Here is a 14992-nt window from a genome sequence, read left to right as displayed (position 1 = left end):
AGTGATTGATACTTTTTATTAAACTCAACTGCACATAATGAAGTGTAGGTCTTTATGGAAGGATGAGTGTTAGATGGTTCAAACCTTGATTTGGGGTTAAATTTAGGATGACTTAGAACTTTATTCTTATTTGATTTTTGAAACAGATCTTTAAGTTTTAATTGGCCCTGAAACCTGGTCATATCAATTTGGCTTTCAAAGTCATCAATTTTAGGAGTCGGCACATAGTTCAATCCTTTGTTGAGTAATGTAGTTTCCTGCTCAGTAAGTTCCTGACTAATAAGATTTATGACTACATACTCAGTTGTTATGTTTTGGATTTTGTTTTGGTAGCCCCCCGTCTGATGTGGTTTCTATGTCTTTTCCTCCCTCCTTTTTTTAATGTGATCTAGTCTGTACCCAAAGAAACTCTACTGTTGGTGGAATTACTGGCACCTTCCTGGCCACTAGAGTCTCCATCCCTCCATCACTAGAGTCTCCATATTGTTTATAGCACTTTAGACTAATGGATTTTATATTTATTGTAGATTGTCTTGAAAAAGGCTGACTGTACCAGCCGAAACATGAACCTTTTAATGATTTGTTTCATGTGAATAAAGGAACTTTTATTGATAAAAAGACCAGTGAGTGCCCTCCTGTGTATCTGAATCTCTCTCTCTCTGAATCTCTCTCTCTCTCTTTCAATCTCTATATATATATATATATATATATATATATATATATATATATATATACACATACATATATACATAAACACACACTGCTGTAATATTTGAACACAGCTCAAAACGCATTTATACTATCACTTATCATAAGGAAACTTACGTTTGCACAGTGTAAGGCTAAAGCACAGAAAACAGCAAACATTTTGAAGTTGTTCTCATCTGTTTTAGAGAAGGCACTTCCACTAAGTTTGTTCACCATCTGTACAACACCTATGACGCTACCTCTGCTCACGATAGGCATGCACAGAATGTTTCTTGTTGTATAACCTGTATAAACATCAACATCCCTGAAAATACAAAGAGAAATGACAATTACGGATATATGGCCATATTTATATAAAACATTCAATTATTAAAGTTAGCAAGTAAATGTAAGTTGTCTAAACACATACAAATAAATCTCTTTTACAAAGTGACATTTAGAATTTTGGTAGTTACCTCTAACTAAACAATTTCACTTTTCTCCAAGCAAAGAGAGATTGGAAACTGTATGAACTGTAAATAGTCAAAGAAGTAATAAAAACACAAGATGGGACACAATGGTGTGATACCTCGAAAATTCAAGACTAAAGCACCTTCCCTTGGATGATTTGCTGCTATCTCAAGGCCCTTATGTAAAGTTCATATTGCTTCCGACTGGTAACACATTGGGGTCCCTGTCTCGTACAAGCAGGCCCAGAGGCAGACCTTTTATTCACTTTCTGCAATGAGATTTTTTTAGTGAACATTTTTCTGCAGGTCATTTTTAAATAAAATTCAATTTTAAATTAGACAGTTTCTCTAAGGCACCAGTTCAATTGCAATGTGTTGGTTAACTAAAGAACAAAGCAATTTTTAATTTTTATAATATAATTGCTTTGCAAATTAGCTGCATACAAAAAAAAGACATTTTTAAAATGTCTCTTGAATAAATCTGTTTCCTTTTCTCTTGGTCTAACATAGAAATGTAGTAATAAAAAAGATGCAATGCTCATACTAACTTACATTCAGAATAAACAGTTTTGCAGACTGGGAAAGACTAGGGGGGTGGGTTTGAAAAAATCTCAGAGCCAGTCAACAAGCAATGTGCTGCTGCTTTGCAGCACTACTGCATATTTGACTGCTCACTTCAAACAACACTTTACTCTGGATGCACTGTGTTATGGAAAATTACATAGTGCAGCCAGAGCACAGCTCTGTTTTAAGAGAACTGTCTAATGTGAATATGGAGCAGCACTACAAAGTTTAAGCGCTAACAGTTCCTCCATGTGTCTCAGATCACTGTATGTTCTGCCTTGAGGCAAGCAGATACTTTACATTATTAAAAGGTCACCAAACTCAATTTTTTTTCTTTTAAGATTGAGATAAGGCATGAAATCTTAAGCAACTTTCTAATTTACTTTATGATCAATTTTTCTTTGTTCTCTTGCTATCTTTATTTTAAAAGCAGGAATGTAAATCTTAGCAGCCAACCCATTTTAGGTTCAGCACCATGGATAGCGCTTGCTTATTGGAGGCTTACATTTACCCACCAATAAGCAAGCATAACCCAGGTTCTCAACCAAAAATGGGCCAGCTCCTATGCATCACATTCCTGCTTTTTAATTAAAGATAGCAAGAGAACAAAGAAAAATTGATAATAGGATTAGAAAGTTGCTTAAAATTGCATGCTCTATCTGGGTTTAGTGTCCCTTTAAATGATAAAAGAAAAAGAAGGCACTCCAATGGCAAAATATCACTTAAAACTTTGTGTTCCCTCTTTATAAACCATCCCAGTGGAAGGATACTCACAAGGATTTTGCACTTATACCAAAGTGTAAATAAGGAAGTCTGGGAGAATTTGGGGCTTCCCAGCTAGTCCTTTGAATCCTTATGGTCACAGCCACTTACTTGCCATTGACTACCAGTATTAAGTGTGAACTAAACACTCATCAGGAATACTGTGCAAAACCCTTGCAGAAACACTTCAGGGTTATTTTATTAAAATTATGTAAAACTTGTTTAACAAAAAGCAATTCTGAATATGTTTCGCAATACAATGTTATTGCTTCCTCAAGCAGTGTTAGAGTGCACAAGAGTGTGTAAGGTGGAAAAGAAGGGATCATACAAGGAGGAGGGAGGAATTAATGTCTTAATGAAGGTGGGAAAGTTTGGATTTGTGAGAAGCAAGACTGGGTGACAATTGTGATGAAATGAGGATTAGTGAGAAATTTAGGTATGTGAAGGAGAAAAGGAAGAGTGTGAAGTGAGGGTATGAGCCAGGGGCAGGTTTGTGAGGTAAGGTAGGTGTTTAAGGGTACAGAAGTGAGGGCTTGTGTTATAGTCTAAGTTACATTTTCAGGAATTAAACCGGGCATGCATCATTTTTTTTTTTTTTTTTTTTTTTTTAAGTTATCATTCCAATTTACTTGTAATATCAACTTTGTATCTCTTGGTGCCCTTTGTTGAAGAGTAGATAGGCTCAGAAGCATGCACATGTCTTAATCACACTATGGTAGCCACATTTGCAACAATGTATAGCGTTATAAACAATATTGGAGAGACTGCTGTTATAGAGTGCTAAAGACCCATGCACACTCTGGAGCTACTATGAGCCCACCCAGGTTTACTCTTCAAAATAAAATACTAAGGAAATGAAGCAAATGTGAAAACAGGAGTAATTTTAAAAGGTTTTTTTTTTTTTAAATTACACACTCTGTCGGGGTAGGGGGAGCTAGCTCTGCAACCGAGTGGTCGCACCTTACTACAGCTCCACATAAATTCTACCTTTATATACCTAAATGACCACTCGGTTGAACGAATAATACTCCAAAAGTGAGACAGCGGTTTAGGGGGACTAGACCTAACTGGTTGTGCAGCCAGAGCCCAGAAGATATTGAGACAGCCGAGTTGTGTACTTTGATAGCGGGACATTTGGTGCAGAAGCCATTTTGAAGAAGCCATCTTCCTGCCCTTGTGGCACATCATAGTCATAATAGCTCAAGCTCCTCCATATACTGCCTACTAAGATTATTGGGATAACTCAGAAGAGCTGCGATTTTCTCCACTTTTCCTCTTATTACTACAAAGTATTCCACGGCCTCTACACTTACCACCATGGAAGAGCTTTACAACACTGTGGACGTAGTGTTCAAGAACATGACGAGAGAGCTTTTCCACATAATACTAAGCCATACCTCCCCTTAACACCACTCTAATGAGAAACAAATGAGCCTGGAGACGGAACCTGCCTATAATACCGGAGAATATGAGATAAAGAACCAATGGGAGCCACACTCATATGTCTTGCTATAGCTGGATGGAGCTCCTGAGGTGGAACAAGTAACCGGTGCTGAGCATAGGCCACGAAGAGCCATCACGGCCTTACAGTCATCCGCCGGAGTAGTGACTACTGGGTATGAGTATTTACCTATGCCGACCGCAGCTTGGAAACTGGGAAGTGACGAGACAATGCCGGAGATATGCATATTTGGAGCAGCAGACGATAAGGGCCTAGAGAGTGATCCTACCGAAGGGACTAGCCTGTTCCTGGGAAGAGCGCTGGGCACGCTTTGTACTGCAGATAAAGCTTTGGAGATCAGTTAGATATCTCTTTTAGATGTGAAACAAATCCACTATGAATGTCTTAAGACTGTTGTCTGGACTGTACAAACAGTTGGGGGTAGGATAAATTCCCTATTCAAAGAAAATTATCTGCAGCTATGTACTTTACTAGCTGACATAGATCCGATTCCTGCAGATTAGAAATGTTTATGCCACAGTATTTTATGCTATCAATATCCCTCTAGATACTAACTATATCAATATATTCAGTTTTATATAACATGAAAGTTCATAATGTATCTAGTAAATGTATTGTATGTTTTTACTGTTATAGGAAGATTGTCTAGGCTGAATTTAATGCTCCAGTTATACTGAATTAGCCACCATTGATATCCTGAGCTCATTAGGAATCCCTTATTATAATGTTTCTGATATTTACGTGTAACCTTACATAACACACCTGTTTGTATGATATTATGCAAAAAGCTTTTTATGTGTTTATATTGTGTCTGGCAGAGCTGGAATATGTACTGCAGTATGTGTGATAGTTACTTAGTACTCATTTCACCAAGTTGTTTTGTTTAAAAGCTACTGGGAGTAAATGCATTGTAATTCATATGGCCATCTCAGGGACAAAGTTAGCCCATCTTCAAATACACCCTAGGCACGATAGAGAGAGCATATAGCGATATCCTCCCTACACTCTTTGCTACCTCCACCTTATAGGGCAATAAGAGTATTACACGGTGGCTGCACTGTCAGCGGCTGAGATGGAGCAGTCTATATTTCACACTCTAACGAGGAATAATTATAGTGATGAGGCCTTCCCCCTACCTTAGATACTATTCTTATATGCTGACTACTAATATAACCCCAACATTGCCTATATAGAGAATTGACAACTCCAATCCCAAGTATACCTACGAACCCAGCATTAGGCTGCAAACGCATCTTAATATTACTCTCCAACTATTCTAAGCCTCCACATGACATGGCTTCCTAACTAATCCCTTTTCTCTAGGCTCCTATACCATAAGCATAATGCTTGACACTAAAGAGATAATATTTATAGTTCAGCATACTATACAGAGAACTTGCTATAGTTGATCTAAATAACTTTTTCCCTATATATCATAAGCTATGAGTTTGTCAGTATGACACCTAAACAAATCGCCTACCTATCCCCTATAAATCTGGGACCAAAATATTGAGTTAAGAACCCAGTATCCCTACTAAAAAAATAATGATTAGAGTCACCTCTAATAATTACATGAACATTTATATGGTCACTCCTGTCCCTCTACTAGCTTGTCTCTAACTATACACCCTCCCCCGACGCAGTTTACCTGGTAAACATCAGAAAATGCATCCTTTGAATGTCCCCTGAACCTTAGTTTTACTTCTACATGTCTTATCATAGAAGCATTAGATTACAACTTGTCTCCCAGGTGATTAGATAACCCATAATGAACCTATATAGTTGTAAAGGCAACGCTGACTCCATCCCTGATGTTGATTCGCTAAACAGTAGTGTTTAAAAGGGATCAATAGTGCAAACTACCTGGGGTTGGATATTTACTTTTAACTCATTCCTATATATGACCTGTAAAACATGCAATTCTATAACAATATGCTTCTTTTATTAAGCATTTCCCCTTAACCCCTTTAAAAGCACAAGCCTCACCATAATTACATCTACCATATAAATATGTACTTCATATCTGTTGTGATTTATTTTCTGTAATAACTTGATATTATTTTGAAGTTCACTGTCTGCTAATTACGGACTCTCTATTGTTTATAATCTTGAATTGAACCTCAATAAAAAAATATTTAAAAATAAATTACACCCTCTGTCATGTTATTTTTGAGTTTACTGTCCCTTTAAGGGCTGTCAAGTGAGGTTGTGAAAGTTAGAGAAAGTATGAGCATAGCCCAATCCAAAGTAGTAATCATTTTTATTGTTTAAAAAGACAGATAATCGCTTCATTACCCATTACCCAGTTTTTCATAAACAATATGGTTATATTAATATACTTTTACCTCTGTGATTACCTTGTATATAAGCATATGCATACTGCTGCCTTATTGTGATTTGCATTTTAGCTAATCAGTGCTGACTCAAATATCTCCACAGAAGTGAGCACAATGTTATATTTATGGCACACTTGAACTAGTGCTGTCTAGCAGTGAAAAACTATCAAAATGCACTTAAATAAGAGGCGGCCTTCAACGGCTTAGAAATTTGTATATCCGCCTACCTAAGTTTAGCTTTCAACAAAGAATACCATAAGAACAAAGCAAATTTGATGATAAAAGTAAAGTTGTTTAAAATTGCATGTCCTATCATGAAACGCTAAATAAATATTATAAGCATAATATTGAGGTTATTCCTTGCCTTCCTCTAGTCATGAGTGCCACCATGTTGAAATCTAACATTTGATGCATTGCAGTGTTTACGTTTGCACATATGCAGAAACTCTCCTTCAAATACCTGCAGTGAAACATAGGTACCAAAATAGTGGCACCCATAGAGGGAGGTGCTTAAAATGTATTTAGTGTCCCTTTAAAGTTTATGGGTCTGAGGATGTGATGGGGTTAATCAGCCATTTAGTGTTACATTGGAAGGAACTCTAGACTAGGAGTTTTAGATATTGTTTAGCTCCTTATCTCTCCCTTCATAGCAATAGAAAATTGAGGCAGCAGGAACCCGATTAGTGAGATGTTTTGAGGTTTGAAAATTATTATTTCCTTCCATAAGGCAGAGTCCACAACTTCAATCCTTACTGTTGGGAAATACAACATCTGGCCACCAGGAGGAGGCAAAGACACCCCAGCCAAAGGCTTAAATATCCCTCTCACTTCCCCTATCCCGCAGTGATTCTTTGCCTTTTGTCACTATAGGAGGTGGCAGAGAATTGTCAGAAGATTTGTATAATCCTGTAATGGGTATGTTCCCTTCAAGAAATGACTGGAGTTTTAAGTAATCATGTCAACCTCTCAGTGAGAGTATTGATGAAAGTTAGAGTCTGGAGATGCAGGGAAAGTTTTTCTGCGAACCCATCCAGACTGTCGCCAACAGCTCCTGAGAAATCAGTGTTGGCGAGTTTCACTGCTTGCTGTTACACACTCAAGTCCATGTCAAAAGCACTGCTGCAAGACTGTCACACTTGAGAGGCTGTGCCTGTTCCAAAGCATGGATCCTGGAGGGTAAGACCGTTTTTTATATATACACTTTAAAACGCTATACAGGGTCACAGTGTGGCTCTTTTATACCTCAATAGGATCAAGGGTTAAATATCTCCTTCAGGGAGATTATTTGAACAGTTTGGGGATTTAAATCAGCTAAATGTGAGGTTTTTTTTGGCTCATAGACCGTGTCTTTTTTGGCTTGGAACAAACGGGTTTCACTTTCGTTTTTGAAGTGTTGCGCAGCTCATAACAGCGCCCTTTTTCATAGCAGGAGAAGTCCTGTCTTATGCACCCCGTGACCGGGTGCAGTCTCTTTCATTTCCTAAGATCCTGCTGCAGACATCATTAACCACTCTGAGCCGTCTACTTCTCAGGAATCTGGGTCCCGAGAAATTACTACCTTTTATACATTATCCGCTCCATGTGCAGTTCCCCGCGACTCATCTAATCCTCCATCTGGAGGGGGCTTTTGTCCAGCGGACTTTACCGAATAGTTACAATCAGCGGTGTCTGCGGCCCTGAGTGTTTACCTTGCTCTTAGAAACGCAAGAGAAAGGTTAAACATAGTTCTCCTGACCTAGAGTCATCTAAATATATGTCAGATTTAGCTACTATGTCCCAGCTATCCGAGGATGAGTTAACCTCTGTAGCTTCAGAGAGTGAACTTTCTGAGTCAGAGACTTCAGTTTCTAAACCTTCCCCCAACCCACATAGCCGGACACACCCTCGACCCGATCTTCTCCGCAGGCAACCGCATCTCAGTCAACCACATAACCGAACTTCACTGGACTGACCATCACTGTATACACTTCTCCTTCAACAAACCCACCACGCACCTCCGGCATCACCACCCGCCCCGCAGAAACTGGAACAACATCACCCAAGAACAACTGCACTCCACCCTGATCAAGTCCCCCCCAGAGACCTCCAGTGACGCCAACTCCTCCGCCTGCCACCTACATTGCTGGATCACAGACTGCGCAAATACCCTCACCCCCCTCAAGAAACCGTCCAGCCGCCAGCCCACCAACAAGGCTAGCTTGTTCACCCCCACCCTCCAGGACTCCAAACGCCACTGCAGATGATTGGAGAGAACATGGAGATCCAGCAAGTCCCCCTCGGACAAATCCGCCTACAAAGAAGCCATCACCACCCACCACCACCTCATAAAAACCAAAAAGAAAACCGCTATCCTAGACAGAATCCACGCCAAAACCCACAACAGCAAGGAGCTATTCACAAGGAATTCTCCAAACCCAACAGTGATAGTAACGACATCCCACCCTCCCAGGACCTCTGCGACAACATTGCCACCTACTTCCACCGCAAGATCATCAACATCTACGACAGCCTCGAGCTCCAGAACTCACCACTCACCGCCGACCCACCCACCCCCACCTCAGCCAAACCCACCACCGTCCACGGACTACCTGGATCCCCCTCACCACGGAGGACACACTCAGAATCATGAAATCAATCCACTCAGGAGCACCCTCAGACCCATGCCCGCACCACATATTAAAAAAAGCGGGTTTTACCCTTGCCCACGAACTCTGCCTCACCATAAACTGCTCCATCAAAACTGGCACCTTCCCAGAAGACTGGAAGCACGCGGAGTTAAAACCCCTGCTGAAGAAACCCACAGCTGACCACATAGATCCTAAAAACTACCGCCCCATCTCTCTACTCCCCTTTCCAACCAAAGTAATCGAGAAGGCCATCAATGCACAACTTGTTGACCACATCGAGACCAACCACATCTTGGACCCCTCCCAACCCGGTTTCAGGAGCAATCACAGCACCGAGACTGCCCTCCTCGCCGCCACAGACAACATCCGCACCCTGCTCGACCAAGGATAGACTGCCGCCCTCATCCTTCTATACCTCTCAGCCGCATTCGACACTGTAGCCCACAGCACCCTCCTCACGCGCCTACACGATGCAGGCATCCACAATAAGGCCTGGGAAAGGATCACCTCCTTCCTCAGGGGCAGAACCCAGAAAGTCAGACTCCCACCCTTCTCCTCCAATCCCACAGCAATCAGCTGCGGCGTACCCCAAGGCTCTTCTCTCAGCCCCACCCTTTTCAACATCTACATGGCCCCCCTTGCCACCATCGTCCGACAACACAACCTCAACATCGTCTCCTAAGCCGACGACACCCAGTTAATCATCTCACTTACCAGAGACCCCGCCAAGAACAACGTCCACGAAGGACTAAAAGCAATCGCCACCTGGATGAACAACAACCATCTCAAACTCAACAGTGACAAAACCAAAATCCTCCTCCTCGTACCCACTAAATCCGCATGGGATGACTCCTGGTGGCCCACAGCCCTCGGACACCCTCCAACTCCAACATACCACGCACGAAATCTAGGCGTCATCCTCGACTCATCACTTTCCATGGACCGCCAAGTCAACGCCGTCTCTTTGACTTGTTTTCACATACTCCACCTACTGCAAAAATCTTCAAGTGGATCCCAACCGAAACTAGAAAATCTGTCACCCACGCCCTCGTCAGTAGTTGACTGGACTACGGCAATGCACTCTATGCCGGGTCCACCATCAAGCTCCAGAAACGACTCCAACGCATCCAGAACACCTCGGCCAGACTCATCCTCGACATCCCTCACCAAAGCAACATCACTGAACACCTAAGGAACCTACACTGGCTCCCCGTCAACAAGAGAATCACCTTCAAGCTCCTAACCCATGCATTCAAGGCCCTCCACAACATTGGTCCCGAATACATCAAGCACTGCGTCAATTTCTACACCTCCTCCAGACAACTCCGCTCTGCCGACCAAGCACTCGCAGTCATCCCCTGCATCAAGAAAAAAACAGCTGGAGGAAAATCCTTCTCCTATATGGCAGCAAGGTCATGGAACTCCCTCCCACTGCACCTCAGACAATCCACCTCCCTTACAAACTTCAGGAAGGACCTCAAGACCTGGCTCTTCGACTGAATTGTCTTCCCTTAGCCCCCCTCTCTCCCACCTCCCTTAGCGCCTTGAGACCCTCACGGGTGATTTGTTTGCTCTTTACAAGTACCCAATAGAATAGAATAAACCTCGTTCAGCAGAGGAACCCTCCTTTAGATTTAAAATTGAGCATCTGCATTTTTTATTAAAGGAGGTTCTGTCTATGCTAGAAGTTTCAGAGGCTACACTCCCTGAGGAACCTAAGATCCCTAAATTAGACAGGGTTTATGAAGATAGGAAGGTCCCTCTGACTTTTCCTGTGCCAGTTAAGATGGCGAACATTATTAGTAACGAATGGAAAAGAGTATCAACTTTTTCCCCCTTGTCTACTTTAAAAAAAATGATTCCTGGTCCCTGACTCTCAATTAGATTTGTGTGGCTCCATTCCTAAGGTGGATGGCACAATCTCTACGCTGGCTAAGCATACTACTATCCCTCTGGAGGATAGTTCTTCTTTTAGAGAGCCTATGGATAAGAAAATGGAAACTTTTCTGAGGAAGATGTTTCAACATACGGGGTTTTTATTTCAATGTAGCCCCGGTTGCTGGAGCAGCTAACTACTAGTGCGACACACTGTCGGAGCTCATTGAGGTGGAGACTCCCCTCGAGGATATTCAAGAGAGAATTAAATCACAGAGAATTGCTAACTCTCATTTGTGACTCGAATATGCAGATTATTCACATAAATGCAAAGGCTTCTGGCTTTGCGGTTCTAGCCCCCCGGGCTCTCTGGTTGAAGTCTTGGTCTGTGGATAGGACTTCTAAATCCAGACTCCTTTCTCTTCCCTTCAAGGGGAAGATTTTATTCGGTCCAGGGCTGGACTCTATTATCTCTACGGTTAACGGAGGGAAAGGTGCCTTCCTACCGCAGGATAAGAAGAATAGGCCTAAGGGATGGCAATGGTCTAATTTTCGTTCCTTTCGTGCTGAAAGTCACAACAACAGCAATCCTTATCCAAGTCTGAGCAGCCAAAGAGTACTTGGAAGCCGGCTCACTCCTGGAATAAGTCCAAACAGACTAGGAAGCCCACAAAGAACAAATCGGCATGAAGGGGCAGCCCCCGATCGGGGATCGGATCAAGTAGGGGGCAGACTGTCTCTTTTTTCAGACGCTTGGTTCCAGAATGTACAGGACCCTTGGGTCCTGAAGGTTGTATCTCACGGATACAGGATAGGATTCAAATCTCATCCAACCAGGGGCATATTCCTACTCTCCAGTCTGTCTACAAGACCAGAAAAAAATAGTTTATGCTTACCTGATAAATGTATTTCTTTCCGGATATGGCGAGTCCACGGAATCATCAATTACTAGTGGGAATATCACTCCTGGCCAGCAGGAGGAGGCAAAGAGCACAACAGCAAAGCTGCTATATATGTCACTTCCCTTACCCATAATCTCCAGTAATTCGACCAAAGGAAAAAATGGAAAAAGAAGATAACACAAAAGTGTAAAGGTGCCTGAGTTTTAGAAAAAATAACTGTCTTAAATACTGTATAGAGTGGTCCGTGGACTCACCATATCCAGAAATAAATAAATTTATCAGGTAAGCATAAATTATGTTTTCTTTCCTAAGATATGGTGAGTCCACGGAATCATCAATTACTAGTGGGAATTAATACCCAAGCTAGAGGACACAGATAAAGGAGGGACAAGACAGGCAGACCTAAACAGAAGGCACCAACGCTTGAAGAACCCTTCTCCTAAAAGAAGCCTCAGCTGAGGCAAAAGTATCAAGTTTATAAAACTTAGAACAAGTATTTAAAGAGGACCAAGTTGCAGCCTTGCAAATCTGTTCCACAGAAGCTTAATTTTTATATGCCCAGAAAGAAGAAATAGCCCTCGTGGAATGAGCAGTGATTCTCTCAGGAGGTTGCTGTTAAGCAGTCTCATAAGCCAAATGAATAATACTTCTTAGCCAAAGAGATGTAGCCGTAGCTTTCTGACCCTTGTGCTTACCAGAAAAACAAACAAACAAACAAAGCAAAAGACTGACGAAAGTCCTTAGTTGCCTGAAGATAGAACTTCAAAGCATGCACAACATCTAGGTTGTGCAACAAACGCTCCTTAGGAGAAGAAGGATTAGGACACAAAGAAGGAACCACAATCTCCTGATATATTCTTGGTTGAAACAACCTTAGGTAGGAAACATAACTTAGTATGTAAAACCACCTTATCAGAATAAAAAATAAGATAAGGAGAATAAAACTGCAGAGCCGAAAGTTCCGAAACTCTCAGAGCAGAAGAAATAGCAACAAGAAACTAAACCTTCCAAGATAACATCTTAATATCTAAGGAATGCATAGGTTCAAACGGAGCTCGCTGTAAAACTAAGAACAAGGTTAAGACTCCAGGGAGGAGTAACTGGTTTAAACACAGGCCTGATCCTAACCAGGGCCTGACAAAAAGATTGCACATCTCGCGCATCCGCCAAATGCTTATGCAACAAAATATACAACGCAGAAATCTGACCTTTCAGAGTATTAGCTGACAAACCCTTCTCCAGACCCTCCTGGAGAAAAGACAAAATCCTAGGAATCCTGACTCTACTCCAAGAGTAGCCTCTGGATTCACACCAATACAGATATTTACGCCATATCTTATAGTAAATTTTTCTTGTCACAGGCTTACGAGCCTGAATCATGGACCAACTCTAAAAACCAACGCTTAGATAAAATCAAGTGTTAAATCTCCAAGCAGTCAATTTCATAGAAACGAGATTTGGATATAGAAAAGGACCCTGAAGTAGAAGGTCCTTCCTCAGAGGGAGTCTCCATGGAGGTAGAGACAACATTTCCACTAGATCTGCATACAAGATCCTGCAAGGCCACACCGGTGCTATGAGAATCACTGACGCCCTCTCCTGCTTGATCCAAGCAATGACTCTTGGCAGGAGAGTGAAAGGAGGAAATATGTATGCTAGACTGAAGTTCAAAGGAACTGCCAGAGCATCTAGAAAGCCTGTGGATCCCTTGACCTCGAGCCGTACCTCAGAAGCTTGGAATTCTGCCGAGAAGCCATGAGATCCAGTTCTGGCTGCCCCCTTTGAGGATTAAACTGGAAAATACTTCCGGATGAAGTTCCCACTCCCACGGATGAAAGGTCTGACGGCTCAGAAAATCCGCCTCCCAATTGTCCACTCCTGGGATGTGGATCGCAGAAAGACAACAGTTGTGAGACTCCTCCCACTGGATTATCTCGGCCACCTCTCTCATGGCCAAGGAACTCTGAGTTCCCCCCTGTGGTTGATGTACGCCACCAATGTTATGTTGTCCAACCGGGCTATGGCTAACTGAGGCCAGGCCAGTAGAGCATTGAAAATCGCTCTCAACTCTAGAACGTTTATAGGGAGAACGGACTCCTCCCGAGTCCAAAGACCCTGAGACTTCAATGACCCACAAACAGCTCCCCAACCTAGAAGGCTGGCATCCTTGGTCACGATCACCCAGGAAGGTCTGCGAAAGCAAGTTCCCTGGGAGAGGTGTTCCTGAGACAACCAGCACAGAAGAGAGTCCCTTGTTGCCTGATTCAGAACTATTTGCAGAGACTGATCCGCATAGTCCCCATTCCATTGTCTTAACATGCATAACTGCAGAGGTCTGAGATGTAACCGAGCAAACTGAATGATGTCCATGGAAGCTACCATCAGCCCAATAACCTCCATACATAAAGCCACTGACTGCCGAAGAGAGGACTGAAGGACAAGACAGGAGTCAAAGATCTTTGTTTTTCTGACCTCTGTCAGAAATATCTTCATTAATAGGGAGTCTATTATGGTCCCCAAAAACAATACTCTTGTGGCTGGAATCAGGGAACTTTTTCCCAGATTCACCTTCCAACCGTGGGAGCGAAGGAAAGACAACAAGATCTCCGTATAAGAGTTTACTTGTTGAAAAGACGGCGCCTGAACCAGAATGTCGTCCAGATACGGCGCTACTGCAATGCCACGAGACCGGATCACTGCCAAAAGAGCCCCCAGGACCTTTGAGAAAATTCTGGAAGCTGTGGCAAGGCCGAATGGAAGAGTCACTAACTGAAAATGATTGTCTAAGAAAGCAAACCTTAGAAACTTGTGATGATCCCGGTGAATGGGAACATAAAGGTGCGCATCCTTTAAGTCTATGGTTGTCATAAATTGACCCTCAGCCTGCGGCTGACTCCAAGTCAGCATGAAGGGTTGGCCCCCAATCCAGGAATAGATCCAGTAAGGGGCAGGCTTTCTCAAAATGCTCAGGCTTGGATACGAGATGTCCCAGACCTGTGGGCCATGGAAATTGTATCTCAGGGGTACAAGATAGAATTCAAGACTTTTCCTCCCAGAGGCAGGTTTCTTCTCTCAAGATTATCTGTTGACCAGATAAAGAGAGAGGCGTTCTTAAGTTCTATAATAAAAAACGTCCTCCTGCAGCGTTTCAGCTGAATAAGTGCCACATTTTTCCCTGCTAAATAGAAAAATAAAATTGGCACTTACCTTAATATTCATCAGTCCGGCAGCAGGACAGCTCACCTGGTTTGAGAGGATGCGTTCCCTCACATGGACCTATGGAATTACAGAAAGACTGAGTAAATTT

The 14992-nt window shown here is 42.3% G+C and overlaps 1 protein-coding gene across 1 annotated transcript in view; it reads right to left on the bottom strand.

Annotated features, from left to right (window-relative positions):
- The window catches only part of PDE10A (phosphodiesterase 10A), a 768738-nt gene that overhangs the window by 132518 nt on the left and 621228 nt on the right, over positions 1-14992 (bottom strand). Inside the window, exon 13 of the mRNA XM_053710922.1 lies at positions 826-1012. Coding sequence (XP_053566897.1) covers positions 826-1012 — 187 coding nt within the window. The remainder of the gene's footprint in view (positions 1-825; positions 1013-14992) is intronic.

The sequence above is a fragment of the Bombina bombina genome, chromosome 4 (assembly GCF_027579735.1).
Source record: "Bombina bombina isolate aBomBom1 chromosome 4, aBomBom1.pri, whole genome shotgun sequence".
Lineage (NCBI taxonomy): Eukaryota > Metazoa > Chordata > Amphibia > Anura > Bombinatoridae > Bombina > Bombina bombina.
The sequence above is the reverse complement of the archived record's forward strand: the minus strand, read 5'-3'. Positions and strand labels throughout refer to the sequence as shown.